This window comes from Staurois parvus, unplaced genomic scaffold (genome assembly GCF_062004578.1).
Source record: "Staurois parvus isolate SC_StPar_1 unplaced genomic scaffold, SC_StPar_1.0 ptg000022l, whole genome shotgun sequence".
Taxonomy (NCBI): domain Eukaryota; kingdom Metazoa; phylum Chordata; class Amphibia; order Anura; family Ranidae; genus Staurois; species Staurois parvus.
In genome coordinates, this window is record NW_028317818.1 from 537,837 (window position 1) to 556,241 (window position 18,405).

General features: G+C 46.4%; 1 protein-coding gene across 1 annotated transcript in view; it reads right to left on the reverse strand.

The window, feature by feature from the left end:
- Positions 1-18,405, reverse strand: part of ARPC1B (actin related protein 2/3 complex subunit 1B) — an 88,760-nt gene that overhangs the window by 29,399 nt on the left and 40,956 nt on the right. The window contains exon 7 of the mRNA XM_089691443.1: positions 18,144-18,219. Coding sequence (XP_089547569.1) covers positions 18,144-18,219 — 76 coding nt within the window. The remainder of the gene's footprint in view (positions 1-18,143; positions 18,220-18,405) is intronic.

Consider the following 18,405-nt stretch of genomic DNA (forward strand, 5'->3'; position numbering starts at 1 on the left):
CTGTTCTGCACCTGGTATGCCTTGGCGAACGTAGTCACACAGGGGAGGAACTTCTGAGTGTAATGAACAGAGAAATCGACAGATGGCTGTCTCCGCGCAAACTGAAAATCGGAACCATGTTGACCGACAATGGAAAGAACATGGTGTCTGCTCTGCGTCAAGGAAGGTTGTGCCATGCGCCATGCATGGCTCACGTGTTCAATCTGGTTGTCAAGCGGTTCTTAAAATCCACCATCCCACTGCAAGACATCCTTAAAATGTCACGTAAACTTTGCATGCATTTCAGCCATTCCTACACCGCAAAGCACACCCTCCTTGAGCTGCAGCGGCAGAACGGAATTCCACAGCATCGCCTGATCTGCGACGTTGCAACAAGGTGGAATTCAACCCTACACATGTTAGACCGCCTTTACGAACAGCGAAAGGCCATCACCGATTTCCTGATGTTACAAGCGGATAAAGGTACTCCCCTGTGTAACTTCGATGTCAGCCATTGGCAGCTCATGCGTGACACCTGCCGCTTGCTCAGGCCCTTTGAGGAGGCCACGCTATTCGTGAGTCGGCAGGACTATGGGATGAACGACGTCATTCCTCTGTTGCACGTCCTTGAACAAATGCTGTTAACAATGGCTGGTCAGGGTGCGGTAGACGTGGCACACAGATCTCAACGCCACATGACCCCTGTGGGGGCAGGACAGGAAGAAGAGGAGGAGGTAGAGGAGGACATTTGTGCTCAGGAATTATTGAGTGAAATGGGTGGTTTTTCCACTCAGCGGACAGGAGTGGAGGAGCAGGAGCATCTGGTAGAGGAGGAGGAGGAGGAGACAGAGGACCCAGACGCACCGTGGCAGTATGCTGTGGAGATGGAGGCAGGGAGTCCCTCGCATTCCTTGGCACAAATGGCCCATAGCATGCTCGGTTGCTTGCGTAGCGACAGCCGAATAATAACCATCAGACAGAGGGATGACTTTTGGCTGTCCACCTTGTTGGACCCTCGCTACCGTTCCAAAATGGTGGCCTTTTTCACACCTGCTGAGAGGGAGGCCAAAATAACGTACTATAAAAACCACCTATGTAGTCAGTTGGTCTCTGCCTTTGTGCGCCAACGTCCATCCTCAGACACTGTGGGCCCTGTGCGCTCGCGTTCCGCTGCCATGGCAGCAGGGGAGGGGTGGGGTGGTAGGAGCAGTGGCAGCTCCACCAGCAGCGGCTGCCTCAGTCTGCAGTCGATGATGAGTAGCTTTCTTCACCAGCGCAGTGAGGAAACTACTAACCAGCCGCAGCAGCAGCAGCAGCATCAGGTGGACCTGGAGCAGGACCTCAAACAACAGGCTTAGGCCTACTTGGACAGCACCCTGCCAACCGAGGTAGACAATCCCCTTGACTACTGGGCAACGAAACTTGACCTTTGGCCCCAACTAGCTGAATTTGCCCTTGAAAGGCTGTCATGCCCGGCCAGTAGCGTGGCATCGGAGCGCGTGTTTAGTGCGGCAGGAGGTATTGTAACTCCGCGGAGGACACGACTGTCCACCCAAAGTGTGGAGAGACTCACGTTTGTGAAAATGAATCAGGCGTGGATTAGTCTGGATTTCAAACCACCAGTTCCTGACACAACTGACTAAATCCGCCATGAATCATGCCTCAAACATGTGCCACTTTGAGGTCTCCTCACACACTGCTGGTGTGTTGAATTTTTTGACATAGGGTGCTGGCAGATTATGGGCCTCCTATAGCTGCTGCCAGGCCCCTAATCTGCCATAGGCCCCTATATACCGCTTCCTCATGCTGCTGCCAGGTCCAGAGTCTCTCATGGGTCCCTGTACGGCCTCCCATTGCTGCTGTCTCCATCGCCACACTCTGCCATGTGCCACTTTCAGGTCTCCTCACACACTGCTGGTGTGTAGAATTTTTTGACATAGGGTGCTGGCAGATTACGGGCCTCCCATAGCTGCTGCCAGGCCCCTAATCTGCCATAGGCCCCTATATACCGCCTCCTCATGCTGCTGCCAGGTCCAGAGTCTGTCATGGGTCCCTGTACGGCCTCCCATTGCTGCTGTCTCCATCGCCACACTCTGCCATGTGCCACTTTCAGGTCTCCTCACACACTGCTGGTGTGTAGAATTTTTTGACATAGGGTGCTGGCAGATTACGGGCCTCCCATAGCTGCTGCCAGGCCCCTAATCTGCCATAGGCCCCTATATACCGCTTCCTCATGCTGCTGCCAGGTCCAGAGTCTCTCATGGGTCCCTGTACGGCCTCCCATTGCTGCTGTCTCCATCGCCACACTCTGCCATGTGCCACTTTCAGGTCTCCTCACACACTGCTGGTGTGTAGAATTTTTTGACATAGGGTGCTGGCAGATTATGGGCCTCCCATAGCTGCTGCCAGGCCCCTAATCTGCCATGGGCCCCTATATACCGCCTCCTCATGCTGCTGCCAGGTCCACAGTGTCTCATGCCATGTGCCACTTTCAGGTCTCCTCACACTGCTGGTGTGTTGAATTTTTTGACATAGGGTGCTGGCAGATTATGGGCCTCCTATAGCTGCTGCCAGGCCCCTAATCTGCCATAGGCCCCTATATACCGCTTCCTCATGCTGCTGCCAGGTCCAGAGTCTGTCATGGGTCCCTGTACGGCCTCCCATTGCTGCTGTCTCCATCGCCACACTCTGCCATGTGCCACTTTCAGGTCTCCTCACACACTGCTGGTGTGTAGAATTTTTTGACATAGGGTGCTGGCAGATTATGGGCCTCCCATAGCTGCTGCCAGGCCCCTAATCTGCCATAGGCCCCTATATACCGCTTCCTCATGCTGCTGCCAGGTCCAGAGTCTCTCATGGGTCCCTGTACGGCCTCCCATTGCTGCTGTCTCCATCGCCACACTCTGCCATGTGCCACTTTCAGGTCTCACACACTGCTGGTGTGTAGAATTTTTTGACATAGGGTGCTGGCAGATTACGGGCCTCCCATAGCTGCTGCCAGGCCCCTAATCTGCCATAGGCCCCTATATACCGCCTCCTCATGCTGCTGCCAGGTCCAGAGTCTGTCATGGGTCCCTGTACGGCCTCCCATTGCTGCTGTCTCCATCGCCACACTCTGCCATGTGCCACTTTCAGGTCTCCTCACACACTGCTGGTGTGTAGAATTTTTTGACATAGGGTGCTGGCAGATTATGGGCCTCCCATAGCTGCTGCCAGGCCCCTAATCTGCCATGGGCCCCTATATACCGCCTCCTCATGCTGCTGCCAGGTCCACAGTGTCTCATGCCATGTGCCACTTTCAGGTCTCCTCACACTGCTGGTGTGTTGAATTTTTTGACATAGGGTGCTGGCAGATTATGGGCCTCCTATAGCTGCTGCCAGGCCCCTAATCTGCCATAGGCCCCTATATACCGCTTCCTCATGCTGCTGCCAGGTCCAGAGTCTGTCATGGGTCCCTGTACGGCCTCCCATTGCTGCTGTCTCCATCGCCACACTCTGCCATGTGCCACTTTCAGGTCTCCTCACACACTGCTGGTGTGTAGAATTTTTTGACATAGGGTGCTGGCAGATTATGGGCCTCCCATAGCTGCTGCCAGGCCCCTAATCTGCCATAGGCCCCTATATACCGCTTCCTCATGCTGCTGCCAGGTCCAGAGTCTCTCATGGGTCCCTGTACGGCCTCCCATTGCTGCTGTCTCCATCGCCACACTCTGCCATGTGCCACTTTCAGGTCTCCTCACACACTGCTGGTGTGTAGAATTTTTTGACATAGGGTGCTGGCAGATTATGGGCCTCCCATAGCTGCTGCCAGGCCCCTAATCTGCCATAGGCCCCTATATACCGCTTCCTCATGCTGCTGCCAGGTCCAGAGTCTCTCATGGGTCCCTGTACGGCCTCCCATTGCTGCTGTCTCCATCGCCACACTCTGCCATGTGCCACTTTCAGGTCTCCTCACACTGCTGGTGTGTTGAATTTTTTGACATAGGGTGCTGGCAGATTATGGGCCTCCTATAGCTGCTGCCAGGCCCCTAATCTGCCATAGGCCCCTATATACCGCTTCCTCATGCTGCTGCCAGGTCCAGAGTCTGTCATGGGTCCCTGTACGGCCTCCCATTGCTGCTGTCTCCATCGCCACACTCTGCCATGTGCCACTTTCAGGTCTCCTCACACACTGCTGGTGTGTAGAATTTTTTGACATAGGGTGCTGGCAGATTATGGGCCTCCCATAGCTGCTGCCAGGCCCCTAATCTGCCATAGGCCCCTATATACCGCTTCCTCATGCTGCTGCCAGGTCCAGAGTCTCTCATGGGTCCCTGTACGGCCTCCCATTGCTGCTGTCTCCATCGCCACACTCTGCCATGTGCCACTTTCAGGTCTCACACACTGCTGGTGTGTAGAATTTTTTGACATAGGATGCTGGCAGATTACGGGCCTCCCATAGCTGCTGCCAGGCCCCTAATCTGCCATAGGCCCCTATATACCGCCTCCTCATGCTGCTGCCAGGTCCAGAGTCTGTCATGGGTCCCTGTACGGCCTCCCATTGCTGCTGTCTCCATCGCCACACTCTGCCATGTGCCACTTTCAGGTCTCCTCACACACTGCTGGTGTGTAGAATTTTTTGACACAGGGTGCTGGCAGATTATGGGCCTCCCATAGCTGCTGCCAGGCCCCTAATCTGCCATGGGCCCCTATATACCGCCTCCTCATGCTGCTGCCAGGACCACAGTGTCTCATGCCATGTGCCACTTTCAGGTCTCCTCACACTGCTGGTGTGTTGAATTTTTTGACATAGGGTGCTGGCAGATTATGGGCCTCCTATAGCTGCTGCCAGGCCCCTAATCTGCCATAGGCCCCTATATACCGCTTCCTCATGCTGCTGCCAGGTCCAGAGTCTGTCATGGGTCCCTGTACGGCCTCCCATTGCTGCTGTCTCCATCGCCACACTCTGCCATGTGCCACTTTCAGGTCTCCTCACACACTGCTGGTGTGTAGAATTTTTTGACATAGGGTGCTGGCAGATTATGGGCCTCCCATAGCTGCTGCCAGGCCCCTAATCTGCCATAGGCCCCTATATACCGCTTCCTCATGCTGCTGCCAGGTCCAGAGTCTCTCATGGGTCCCTGTACGGCCTCCCATTGCTGCTGTCTCCATCGCCACACTCTGCCATGTGCCACTTTCAGGTCTCACACACTGCTGGTGTGTAGAATTTTTTGACATAGGGTGCTGGCAGATTACGGGCCTCCCATAGCTGCTGCCAGGCCCCTAATCTGCCATAGGCCCCTATATACCGCCTCCTCATGCTGCTGCCAGGTCCAGAGTCTGTCATGGGTCCCTGTACGGCCTCCCATTGCTGCTGTCTCCATCGCCACACTCTGCCATGTGCCACTTTCAGGTCTCCTCACACACTGCTGGTGTGTAGAATTTTTTGACATAGGGTGCTGGCAGATTATGGGCCTCCCATAGCTGCTGCCAGGCCCCTAATCTGCCATGGGCCCCTATATACCGCCTCCTCATGCTGCTGCCAGGTCCACAGTGTCTCATGCCATGTGCCACTTTCAGGTCTCCTCACACTGCTGGTGTGTTGAATTTTTTGACATAGGGTGCTGGCAGATTATGGGCCTCCCATAGCTGCTGCCAGGCCCCTAATCTGCCATGGGCCCCTATATACCGCCTCCTCATGCTGCTGCCAGGTCCACAGTGTCTCATGCCATGTGCCACTTTCAGGTCTCCTCACACTGCTGGTTTGTTGAATTTTTTGACATAGGGTGCTGGCAGATTATGGGCCTCCTATAGCTGCTGCCAGGCCCCTAATCTGCCATAGGCCCCTATATACCGCTTCCTCATGCTGCTGCCAGGTCCAGAGTCTCTCATGGGTCCCTGTACGGCCTCCCATTGCTGCTGTCTCCATCGCCACACTCTGCCATGTGCCACTTTCAGGTCTCCTCACACACTGCTGGTGTGTAGAATTTTTTGACATAGGGTGCTGGCAGATTATGGGCCTCCCATAGCTGCTGCCAGGCCCCTAATCTGCCATGGGCCCCTATATACCGCCTCCTCATGCTGCTGCCAGGTCCAGAGTCTGTCATGGGTCCCTGTACGGCCTCCCATTGCTGCTGTCTCCATCGCCACACTCTGCCATGTGCCACTTTCAGGTCTCCTCACACACTGCTGGTGTGTAGAATTTTTTGACATAGGGTGCTGGCAGATTATGGGCCTCCCATAGCTGCTGCCAGGCCCCTAATCTGCCATGGGCCCCTATATACCGCCTCCTCATGCTGCTGCCAGGTCCACAGTGTCTCATGCCATGTGCCACTTTCAGGTCTCCTCACACTGCTGGTGTGTTGAATTTTTTGACATAGGGTGCTGGCAGATTACGGGCCTCCCATAGCTGCTGCCAGGCCCCTAATCTGCCATAGGCCCCTATATACCGCTTCCTCATGCTGCTGCCAGGTCCAGAGTCTCTCATGGGTCCCTGTACGGCCTCCCATTGCTGCTGTCTCCATCGCCACACTCTGCCATGTGCCACTTTCAGGTCTCCTCACACACTGCTGGTGTGTAGAATTTTTTGACATAGGGTGCTGGCAGATTATGGGCCTCCTATAGCTGCTGCCAGGCCCCTAATCTGCCATAGGCCCCTATATACCGCTTCCTCATGCTGCTGCCAGGTCCAGAGTCTCTCATGGGTCCCTGTACGGCCTCCCATTGCTGCTGTCTCCATCGCCACACTCTGCCATGTGCCACTTTCAGGTCTCCTCACACACTGCTGGTGTGTAGAATTTTTTGACATAGGGTGCTGGCAGATTACGGGCCTCCCATAGCTGCTGCCAGGCCCCTAATCTGCCATAGGCCCCTATATACCGCTTCCTCATGCTGCTGCCAGGTCCAGAGTCTCTCATGGGTCCCTGTATGGCCTCCCATTGCTGCTGTCTCCATCGCCACACTCTGCCATGTGCCACTTTCAGGTCTCCTCACACTGCTGGTGTGTAGAATTTTTTGACATAGGGTGCTGGCAGATTACGGGCCTCCCATTGCTGCTGCCAGGCCCCTAATCTGCCATGGGCCCCTATACCGCCTCCTCATGCTGCTGCCAAGTCCAGAGTGTGTCATGGGTCCCTGTACGGCCTCCTATTGCTGCTGTCTCCATAGCCACACTCTGCCATGTGCCACTTTCAGGTCTCCTCACACTGCTGGTGTGTTGAATTTTTTGACATAGGGTGCTGGCAGATTACGGGCCTCCCATTGCTGCTGCCAGGCACGTAATCTGCCATGGGCCCCCGTACCGACTCCTCATGCTGTGACGTTGCAACAAGGTGGAATTCAACCCTACATATGTTAGACCGCCTTTACGAACAGCGAAAGGCCATCACCGATTTCCTGATGTTAAAAGCGGATAAAGGTACTCCCTGTGTAACTTAGATGTCAGCCATTGGCAGCTCATGCGTGACACCTGCGCTTGCTCAGGCCCTTTGAGGAGGCCACGCTATTCGTGAGTCGGCAGGACTATGGGATGAACGACGTCATTCCTCTGTTGCACGTCCTGGAACAAATGCTGTTAACAATGGCTGGTCAGGGTGCGGTAGACGTGGCGCACAGATCTCAACGCCACATGACCCCTGTGGGGGCAGGACAGGAAGAAGAGGAGGAGGTAGAGGAGGACATTGGTGCTCAGGAATTATTGAGTGAAATGGGTGGTTTTTCCACTCAGCGGACAGGAGTGGAGGAGCAGGAGCATCTGGTAGAGGAGGAGGAGGAGGAGACAGAGGACCCAGACGCACCGTGGCAGTATGCTGTGGAGATGGAGGCAGGGAGTCCCTCGCATTCCTTGGCACAAATGGCCCATAGCATGCTCGCTTGCTTGCGTAGCGACAGCCGAATAATAACCATCAGACAGAGGGATGACTTTTGGCTGTCCACCTTGTTGGACCCTCGCTACCGTTCAAAAATGGTGGCCTTTTTCACACCTGCTGAGAGGGAGGCCAAAATAACGTACTATAAAAACCACCTATGTAGTCAGCTGGTCTCTGCCTGTCTGCGCCAACGTCCATCCTCAGACACTGTGGGCCCTGTGCGCTCGCGTTCCGCTGCCATGGCAGCAGGGGAGGGGTGGGGTGGTAGGAGCAGTGGCAGCTCCACCAGCAGCGGCTGCCTCAGTCTGCAGTCGATGATGAGTAGCTTTCTTCACCAGCGCAGTGAGGAAACTACTAACCAGCCGCAGCAGCAGCAGCAGCAGCATCAGGTGGACCTGGAGCAGGACCTCAAACAACAGGCTTAGGCCTACTTGGACAGCACCCTGCCAACCGAGGTAGACAATCCCCTTGACTACTGGGCAACGAAACTTGACCTTTGGCCCCAACTAGCTGAATTTGCCCTTGAAAGGCTGTCATGCCCGGCCAGTAGCGTGGCATCGGAGCGCGTGTTTAGTGCGGCAGGAGGTATTGCAACTCCGCGGAGGACACGACTGTCCACCCAAAGTGTGGAGAGACTGACGTTTGTGAAAATGAATCAGGCGTGGATTAGTCTGGATTTCAAACCACCAGTTCCTGACACAACTGACTAAATCCGCCATGAATCATGCCCCAAACATGTGCCACTTTCAGGTCTCCTCACACTGCTGGTGTGTTCCATTTTTTGTCATAGGGTGCTGGCAGATTACGGGCCTCCCATAGCTGCTGCCAGGCCCCTAATCTGCCATGGGCCCCTATACCGCCTCCTCATGCTGCTGCCAAGTCCAGAGTCTCTCATGGGTCCCTGTACGGCCTCCCATTGCTGCTGTCTCCATCGCCACACTCTGCCATGTGCCACTTTCAGGTCTCACACACTGCTGGTGTGTAGAATTTTTTGACATAGGGTGCTGGCAGATTACGGGCCTCCCATAGCTGCTGCCAGGCCCCTAATCTGCCATAGGCCCCTATATACCGCCTCCTCATGCTGCTGCCAGGTCCAGAGTCTGTCATGGGTCCCTGTACGGCCTCCCATTGCTGCTGTCTCCATCGCCACACTCTGCCATGTGCCACTTTCAGGTCTCCTCACACTGCTGGTGGGTTCCATTTTTTGTCATAGGGTGCTGGCAGATTACGGGCCTCCCATAGCTGCTGCCAGGCCCCTAATCTGCCATGGGCCCCTGTTGTCGCTTGTTGGCATATTCCGCTCGTTCAGATGCTCCTTCTCCTGCTACTCCTCTTCACGGATTCCGTCAGCAGTCTTTCTTGGAATCCGTTTCCAAGAGACAACAGTTTGCGAGCCCGCACCAGACGGTGCAGAAACTGAACGTCCTCCTGTCCAAGTTGCTGCTGCCAGGCTCGTAATCTGTCATGCGCCCCTGTACCGCCTCCTCATGCTGCTGCCAGGTCCAGAGTGTGTCATGGGCCCCCGTACCGACTCCAAATGCTGCTGCCAGGCCCGTAATCTGTCATGGGCCCCTGTACCGCCTCCCCATGCTGCTGCCACGTCCAGATTGTGTCATGGGTCCCTGTACGGCCTCCCATTGCTGCTGCCAGGCCTGTAATCTGCCATGGGCCCCCGTACCGACTCCTCATGCTGCTGCCAGGCCCGTAATCTGCCATGGGCCCCTGTACCGCCTCCTCATGCTGCTGCCAGGTCCAGAGTGTGTCATGGGTCCCTGTACGGCCTCCCATTGCTGCTGTCTCTATCGCCACACTCTGCCATGTGCCACTTTCAGGTCTCCTCACACTGCTGGTGGTTTCCATTTTTGTCATAGGGTGCTGTATGGCCTCCCATTGCTGCTGCCTCCACCGCCACACTGTGGCTCCACACTCTGGTTTTGGCCCCGTGACTGGCCAAATGAGTGAAGTGTGCGGTGATTCTAAGATCGACGGCACTCATCTGCATGTCATACTGCCTGACAGTATTATTTCTCTTCCCCAGCAGACTCCAAGGGCATTTAAATTAAAGGTACAGTGTTCAGCACTAATATTAAGTCTCTCTGAAGCCTAGAAACACCCTTTTTTAAGTTAAATTCACAGCGAATATATTCGACTCGAATCGAAATTTTTCTACGAATTCGCCGAATCAGTCGAATCGAATTTTTGAATACTTCGCTCATCTCTAATGATTACTATAGTATCATCAGTATAGCTACCATTACCCTGCATCCTTACACATTAGGTTGCTCACTTCATATTTATTGTGTCACCCTTAGGCGCTTGCGTATGACCGCATTCCCATGCGCTTGTGTCTGTGGGTCATTCATTGGTCACCCATTTTTTCATTCAGTTTCCATATGTGTGTGTGGGTTTATGTATGTATGTATAGACATGTTTTTTACTAAAAATCAGTTGCTCATGTGGATGTGTTACACACACATGTACACACACATGTGCGCACGCATGTTGTCCAGTGAGCTCTCTTCGAGCACTGCTTTCTCATCCTGCAAGTGCTTGTTCCATAGCGCCTTTGACATTTTTATATAGTTCTTATATATAACACATATATACATCTTTTGTACATATAATTATTAATTTTATTTATTTTTTTTATTATAATTTTTTTTTTTTTCTTTTCCTATATATTTATATTTCTTATGCTTCCATGTCTATGCATACACACATATACCATACACTATACCAATTTTACCAGATATTATACTATATTGTAACAATACTTATTTAATTTTATTTTATTTAAACTTTGTGAGCCATATTAAGAAGTTTTTTGTAACGTTTTATATCAACATTTATGTTTTACTAGTGATTTATCTCCTTTGTTCTTGTATATAGTATTGCATATGCATATCCATCCATGGTGCACTACATTGCCACACATGCCTACGTCTCATCATATGACTATACTAGAATGAGAGGCACACACCCTGTAGGCTGCATCTCTATGAATTAATAAGTGTCTCTGCTGGGTTTCAGATCTACTCTCTATATTAAATCCATGTCCCATGGTTGTCTATGGCAAGCAGAGCATTAGGCAGCTTCATAGCGTTGCTCATCCATCCATCCATTTATTTAAAGGCGAGCAGTGCAGTGCATCACCAGGGAAGTATTTTTATTATTTTTTATATATGTGCAACTTTCCATTTATTTATTCATTTTTCACTGTGCACACTTCTTATGGTTCATATGATTTTATGATTGTCACTAGTTTCAATGGTTTTATTTATACACATATATATATATATATATATATATATATATATATATATATATATATTTTATAGACCTTTCGTGTTTACTTACACTATGTCGAATGCCCCTGTGACTCCTCCACCTGCACAGGGGAGTGTCCAGGACGGCCCATGTGACCTTTGGTTTAACTAGTAGTGAGCATATAAAAGAGGGAGCAGACATTTGGTCAGTTGGCTCTGAGGAAGAGGCAAGTCCTCGAAACGCGTCAGCCTTTTGGATGTCTAAACTCCCTATTGCGGACTGTTACTCAGCGCGGTGTTGATCCAGCTGTTCTTTTATGATGTGCCTTGACTATATGGTCGTTTGTGAGTACAACACCTACTTTATTTTTTATTAAACATTTTTTATGGTAATGCACTAGGCCTGTGCGATATCTGAAAGGTATAATGGTTGAACAGAGAGGAAAAAAAAGAAAGAAAAAATAAGGTGGAGGGGGGAGGTGGGTCGGAAGAAGATATTTTTAAGGTAGGTAGGTAGAGAATAACATAGTAAAGGGGGTCCAACATGCACCCAAACATGAGACCCAAGGATTGGGCCTGGGAATAGGTTAATATGTGTGGTCAGAGCTTCACCTCATAGCAGAATCACTAGTGGGATAGAACCACAATAGATTCAAGGTTCAAGGACAAGATGAGCCAGGTGTTGTGATCTAGGGGGGTTGGGGGCAGGGAGAACGGGAGGGTGGGGGGTGAAGACTCCTCTGGAGATACCTTCTTGTTCCAGATTATATACATCCACTCCCCTTTCAGATTGGGTATAGATCGGTAAAAGATAAAGTGTAAGGGATGAATGAGATACATTTTATGACCTATAATGTCAAGGGATTGAATAACCCGGTTAAAATACATAAGATCCTAAGAAAACTAAATCAACATTCTATTGAAGTAGTATTTTTACAGTAGACACATATATCTTAGGATACAAATATTAAGCTATATTCCAACTACTACCCAACCTGGGATTATGCTGATACACCAACAAAATGTGCTAAAGGAGTTGTAACTGGGTTTGCTAAGAATGTAAGATTTAATGTTGAAGATAGGTTGACTGACCCCGAGGGTCGGTGTTTGTTTCTGAGAGGGAAGCTGGAATGTACATTAGCAAATATCTATTGTCCTAACAAAAGCCCAATGATGTGTCTGGAGAATACACTAAGAAAACTTATATATTTTAAGAAGGGTAAACGGTTTGTGGCAGGAGATTTTAATTTCTGTATTGACCCGTGGGTGGATACATTGTCACAGCTGTAGAGAAACAGAGGTAAATGTCTAAAGTCTATCAAAAGGATGTTGCATCAGTGTCAACTGATGGACGTCTGGAAAATAAACATCCAAGGGAAAGAGACTATACGTTCTATTCTCCAGCACATGGGATGTATTCTAGATTGGAGGCTCTGGTCAAAGTTAATATAGAAGTTATGTCAATATAAGATCATGCTCCTGTCACAATGAAGTTACAATGGGGAAAGATAAATATGTGGAAATTAAATGAGATGCTCTTACAGGACAAGGAAATGGAAATAAGAATTAGAGATGAAATACAACAGTATTTTTTGTCAAACGAGACAGAAGGGTCTAAGCCACAGTATGGGAAGCGCATAAGGCATATATAAGGGGTATCTTGATTGCTATAGGGGTGAAAAAAAAGAAAGAACGGTTAACAAAATCAGGGTGTTAACAGAGGATTTATATGAATTAGAACAACTACACAAAAATAAAACTGAAATGGATATATATCAAAAGATAATCCTAAAAAGAGATGACTTAAAGGATTTGGTGGAACAAGAAACAAGGAAAACGTTTAACACGGTGGCAAAAGAAAGATATCAGTGGGGGAATAAACAAGCAAAACATCTAATGACAAGATTGAGGTATAAGAAAGCGATAAACTGTATAAAGAAAATCAAAGATGAGAATGAGGAAATGGTATATTCAACCACTGATATCGCTCATGTAGTTAAAAAATATTATAGTAGGTTATATGAAGTAAAACCGAAGGCCTTAAAAGAAGTAGAGGCAGAAAGAAGGAAAAAAAGGCAGTCATACTTAAAAGAAGCTAGACTACCAAGATTGGGGGAAGAAAGACTAGTAGCAACCAATAATACAAGAAGAAATACAAGTAGCATTGAAGAGCACAGCAGCAGGAAAAGCCCCAGACCAGACGGTTATACAGTGAGATATTATAAGAAATGTAAATAACAATTAGTCCCTAAAATGTGTAATTATATGAATGCATTAGGTGAGGGGTTGGACATGAGGGAGGAATCATTGCAGGCATATATTACTATTACAATTATACAAAAAAAGGGGAAAGATCAATCCCAATGTGCCAGACATAGACCTATATCATTATTGAATACTGATACAAAACTATATGCAAAAGTCTTAGCAACCAGGATGAAAGATCTAATGCTGGAATGGATCCACTTAGATCAAGTGGGATTTATCCCAGGAAGGGAAGGAAGGGATAATGGTATAAGATAATTGCTACTTCTGCAAAAAAGCAAGAGAGAGAAGTCTCTTATATTGATTTTGTTGCTGAATGCTGAAAAAGCTTTTGATAGGGTAGACTGGGGTTTTATGATGGACACACTGGAGGTGTTGGGAAAAGGACCAAAAATGAGCCAATGGATAAAAAAGTTATACAGCCATCACTCAGCATCTTTGAAGATAAATGGTTTGTTGTCACAGTTTTTTAAAATGCATAATGGAACAAGGCAGGGATGCTCGCTTTACCCTTTGCTATTTGTTCTGTCTCTAGAGCCATTATTGGTAACTGTACAGAACAGTGTAGATATAAAAGGAATTCAGATAGAAGATGTGGAACAGAAAGTCGTGGCATATGCTGATGACATGTTGTTCTACATTGTAAATCCTAGGTTGACGCTACCTAATTTAATGAGCATATTAAAACATGGAAAATGATCAAACTTAAAAATTAATTTCTCAAAGTCAGAGATTCTAAATATTAATGTTCCACTGATAGAGAAGAGGGCCTTACAGAAAGACTTTTCTTTCACGTGGAGGCAAAAAGAATTAAATTAGCTAGGAATAAAATTATCTGCGTCCCTTAAGAATTTATACCAGGTAAACTACATCCTATTAATAAATGAGAAAAAAGATGACTTGAGGAGACTATCAATAGGACCACTTTCCTGGATTGGAGAAATACATTTGGTAAAGATGGTGATAGTGTTAAAAATTCTATATAAATTTCAACTGCTCCCAATACATATTTTTAGATTATAAAAAAAATTATACTTAGATATATATGGGTAAATAAAAAGCCAAGAGTAAAATACGAAGTTCTATGAAAAGATAAAGTAAATGGGGGCCTAAACGTGTCAGATTTTAAGAGATATCACTGTGTATTAATATCTCGAATAGTTGATTGGATATATAATACACAAGGGAAAAGTTGGGTTAAAATGGAAAAGACACTAAGTGAGACACAGTTAGATAGTAATGTATGGGTACCACAACAGTTTCGTATGTTTGCTGAACACCCAAGCACTTTAACACAGAACGTATTTAGAGTATGGGACACATTGCATGGAAAAAATGGGATGGGAATATAATTCACTGTTGATACCACTGGTAGGAACAAACTATTTTCCACCAGCGAGAGATAACATTTTTGGAAAGTGGATTAAAGATAGTAATGTACAGTTAAAAGATATAATGAAAAAAGGGGAAAAATGTTCTTTCCAAGATTTAAAAAATAAAAAGGATTTGTTTTTCACATTAGATGAGTGGTGATACTTTTAACTAAGACATTTTGCTACAATGCTTCCACAGCCATTAAGATCAGTGGAAGACCTGTATCCATTTGAACAAATGCTTAGTTCAGATATAATAGGAAAACACGGTACCTCCCGTATTTTTAAGATCCTTACTGCAATATCGGGACCTGCTACTCCGCCGTGTTTGGAGAAGTGGGAAAAGGAGCTGGGAACACAACAGAACGAACAGTAAAATAAGAAAATATGTAAATGAGCACATGGTGCCGTAGAAATGACTACAATACAAATTAACTATAAATTCGTGAAATGGTATATCACTCTTAATGTGGCACATAGGCAACAAGTAGAGAAATCATAATTATGTTGGAGAGGGTGTAGGATAAAGGGAACAATGGCACATAGATGGTGGGATTGCCCCAGAATACAGGAGTTTTGGCAGGAAATAATTTAGATAATATATGAGATCTCAGGAATTAGTATTTTGAAAGATCCTTGGGTACGTTTATTCCACCGTACTGAGTTACCAGTGAAACAATATAGGAATACGATGGCATTTCATCTAATAAATGTGGCAAAAGGATTGATCCCTAGATTTTCGCATATACAGGAGATACCAATTATAAAAGACTGGTTATATAGGGTTGAGCATTTATATAGAATGGAGGAAATATACCATATAGGAGAGGAAAAAACGGAAAAATGTAAAACAATATGGGAAAGTTGGAGGGAGTTTAAAATCTCAAAAAGATATGCAAAGTCTAAATAAAGAGAAGAAAGAGGGATGGGGTAAAATGAAGGAAAGGGTAGAGATGAGGAAAGAAGGGGGAGATGGACGATAAAGGGAGTAATGAAGGAGCAAGAAGAAAAAGGGAAAAGGTGACCAGGAGAGGAATCAGGAAAGTAAATTTTGGGGGGAGAGGGGAAGGGAATGGCGAGTGGGGATTTTTGAAAAATATGCTTTGGAAGATATATTTGTATTGTATTGATTTAGACTGTGTTTGTGATAAAAAGATAATAAAAAAATAATAATAATACATGTAGTATTACTTATTTTACATGACAATTTGCATATAAAAATGTTCAGATCACAACAAGAAATAGTGCAGTGATGTGGAAACATAATTTTCCCACATGAAACTAGTATTTAACTATTTAAAGTCTCGATTTCCCATAAACTAGCAGTTTATCTCATGAGCTGTTATTTTTTTATTACCTCAAAACGTTCCTTTACCGTCTTTCCTCAGTGGACGCCTCACAGAAACTAAATGTTAATTTCTGCCAGAAGTTGGTGATAGGTTTAGCAAAAACCTGCGCAATAATGTTTATGAAATGACTTTCACATACAAATTAATGCAAAATGGGTGAATATAACGTGCATGTGGTAATTTAAGCAGACCTGTGCAATAAAGTGAATAAAAAATGCACAGCAATAAAAATGCTGCATGCGTAGCCTTTTTTGAAGGAACATTTTTGTGCTTAAAAGGCCTCAAACATACAGATGTATGGTGCTTGCATAAACAGAGGGTGTTCCAAGTTCACAGCAGATGCATAATATTGTGTTTGTGACTATTTTTAAAGTGTATCTATACTCCATAACTTTTTTCTAGTTTTGAATAGATTAGGGAACCCCTTTCAGGTTTTACGGCCACCTAGGGCTCTGTTAGATTGATTTTTCCTTCAGTTTCTGTTTTGGGGAAAACTTTTATACCAGATAAGAAGTGAAGGAATGAAGACTCTGACTGCAGGAAAACCTGACAGCAGTACCAATACAATCTATCCAAAATTTTGTAAAATATAAATAAAAGATTGTGGGTATTAATACACTTTAAAGAAAACCTGTGGGATCATTTAAACTACTAAAATAACATGTGTAGGAGATGACAGTATAAGCTTTAGACTTTTTTGCTTTATGTTTCCTCCTGCCATTACTGGCTGGAGCCTTCCCAGAATAGCTAGATATAGAGAGTCTGAGAATACAGATTTGCGCAAAGTATGTTTTGCAAATACAACATGGACATTGCTCCCACATAACAAAGCCAAAGAATGTCACCAGCACACCACCGATCTCCAGAATGAGTCCAAACCTTTATTCAGTGATCACATCATAATAACAGAAGCAACGTTTCATAGCCTTGGCATGTCTGATGAAGGGATCCTACGAGGCTCCAAAACATTGCTTCTGTTATTATGATGTGATTGCTGAAAAATACTTTGGAATCATACTGGAGATCTGTGGAGTGCTGGTGACATACTTTCGCTTTGAATGTTTTCGGTTTCCAACTGCAGCACTCATTTACATTCACAGCCATTTCGCAGGAACCTGTGCAATGGAAATAGTGTGTTTGCCCCCACATGATAACACATGAGTCTGCTGATAGGTTGTCTAGGCATTGATCACTGCATTGTGGAATGGGGCCTCATCCCCGTTATGAGAAGGATACACTTCTGGAAAGTTCCAAGCATCATTAAAGGAAAAAGCCTAGGGGCCAGTTCACACTACATGCGTTTCAGTTGCTTTTTTTCTGCATCCAAAATGCACAGAAAGTAGGTTATATGGTTGTCAATGTCATAGTTCACATCAGTGCTTGCAGTTCCACTGCGTTCTGGTTGTAGAAAACAAAACTGAACAGGCTGCATTTTTCCTGCACAGAACTGTACTGGAACACAGTAAAACACATACAAAATGCACAGGAAAGCACTGGAACACACGTCTCTATTTAAATTGAAGAAAAAGAGAGGGGAAAAATTAACTGGAATGCATCAAAACGCACAGAAACACGTCAAAAAGTGCATGCAAAAACGCATCCAGAACGCATCTGGACTGCGTTTCTATAGTGTGAACCGATCCTAAAAGAAAAATTATACTCTGACAGTTTATACTGTCATCTACCTCCTACAACTGTTAGGTAAGTAGCTCTGTTGTTCCCATGGGTTTGCTTTAAAGACTCTGAAAACAGACAAAGAGGCATATTTAAAAAAGCAGGCTAATCTAGATTAGGTGCAACCATCTGCCTAGTTTGGCCTGCATATGCTGACCATTCGCTGGAGTTGCCCTTCCTGCAGAATATTTATAATGTAAACCTGCGGTGATGCTGTAAATGCTTTATAATTATGAAGAAATTTGCAGTTAGTAAAAGGCAAATATTTGGCAAACCAATAATTGGTTAGCCAACTCAGCTTGGTCAGCTTTACAAATAAATATGCCCCAAAGCGTAATGTTTGAAATGACACAATGTGTTACAATGAACAAAAAAGACTGTTTTACTTACGGCAGCAACTAAGCTGTTCTCTGTAATAAATGTCAAACACAGGAGAGGCAAAGTATCTGTGGTTAGAGTTGCAACCCTGTAAGTAATCAATCATTAAATTATTAATAACAGTTTCTAATATTATAAACCAGTATTTATTTAGCACTGACATACAGTATTATTCAACACTGTGCAATATGGAGAAGAATCAATGATAACAAATTGCTTAAAATAGTATTAAACTCAAAACTAAAATGTAATATATTGCAACTTACCAATCTTT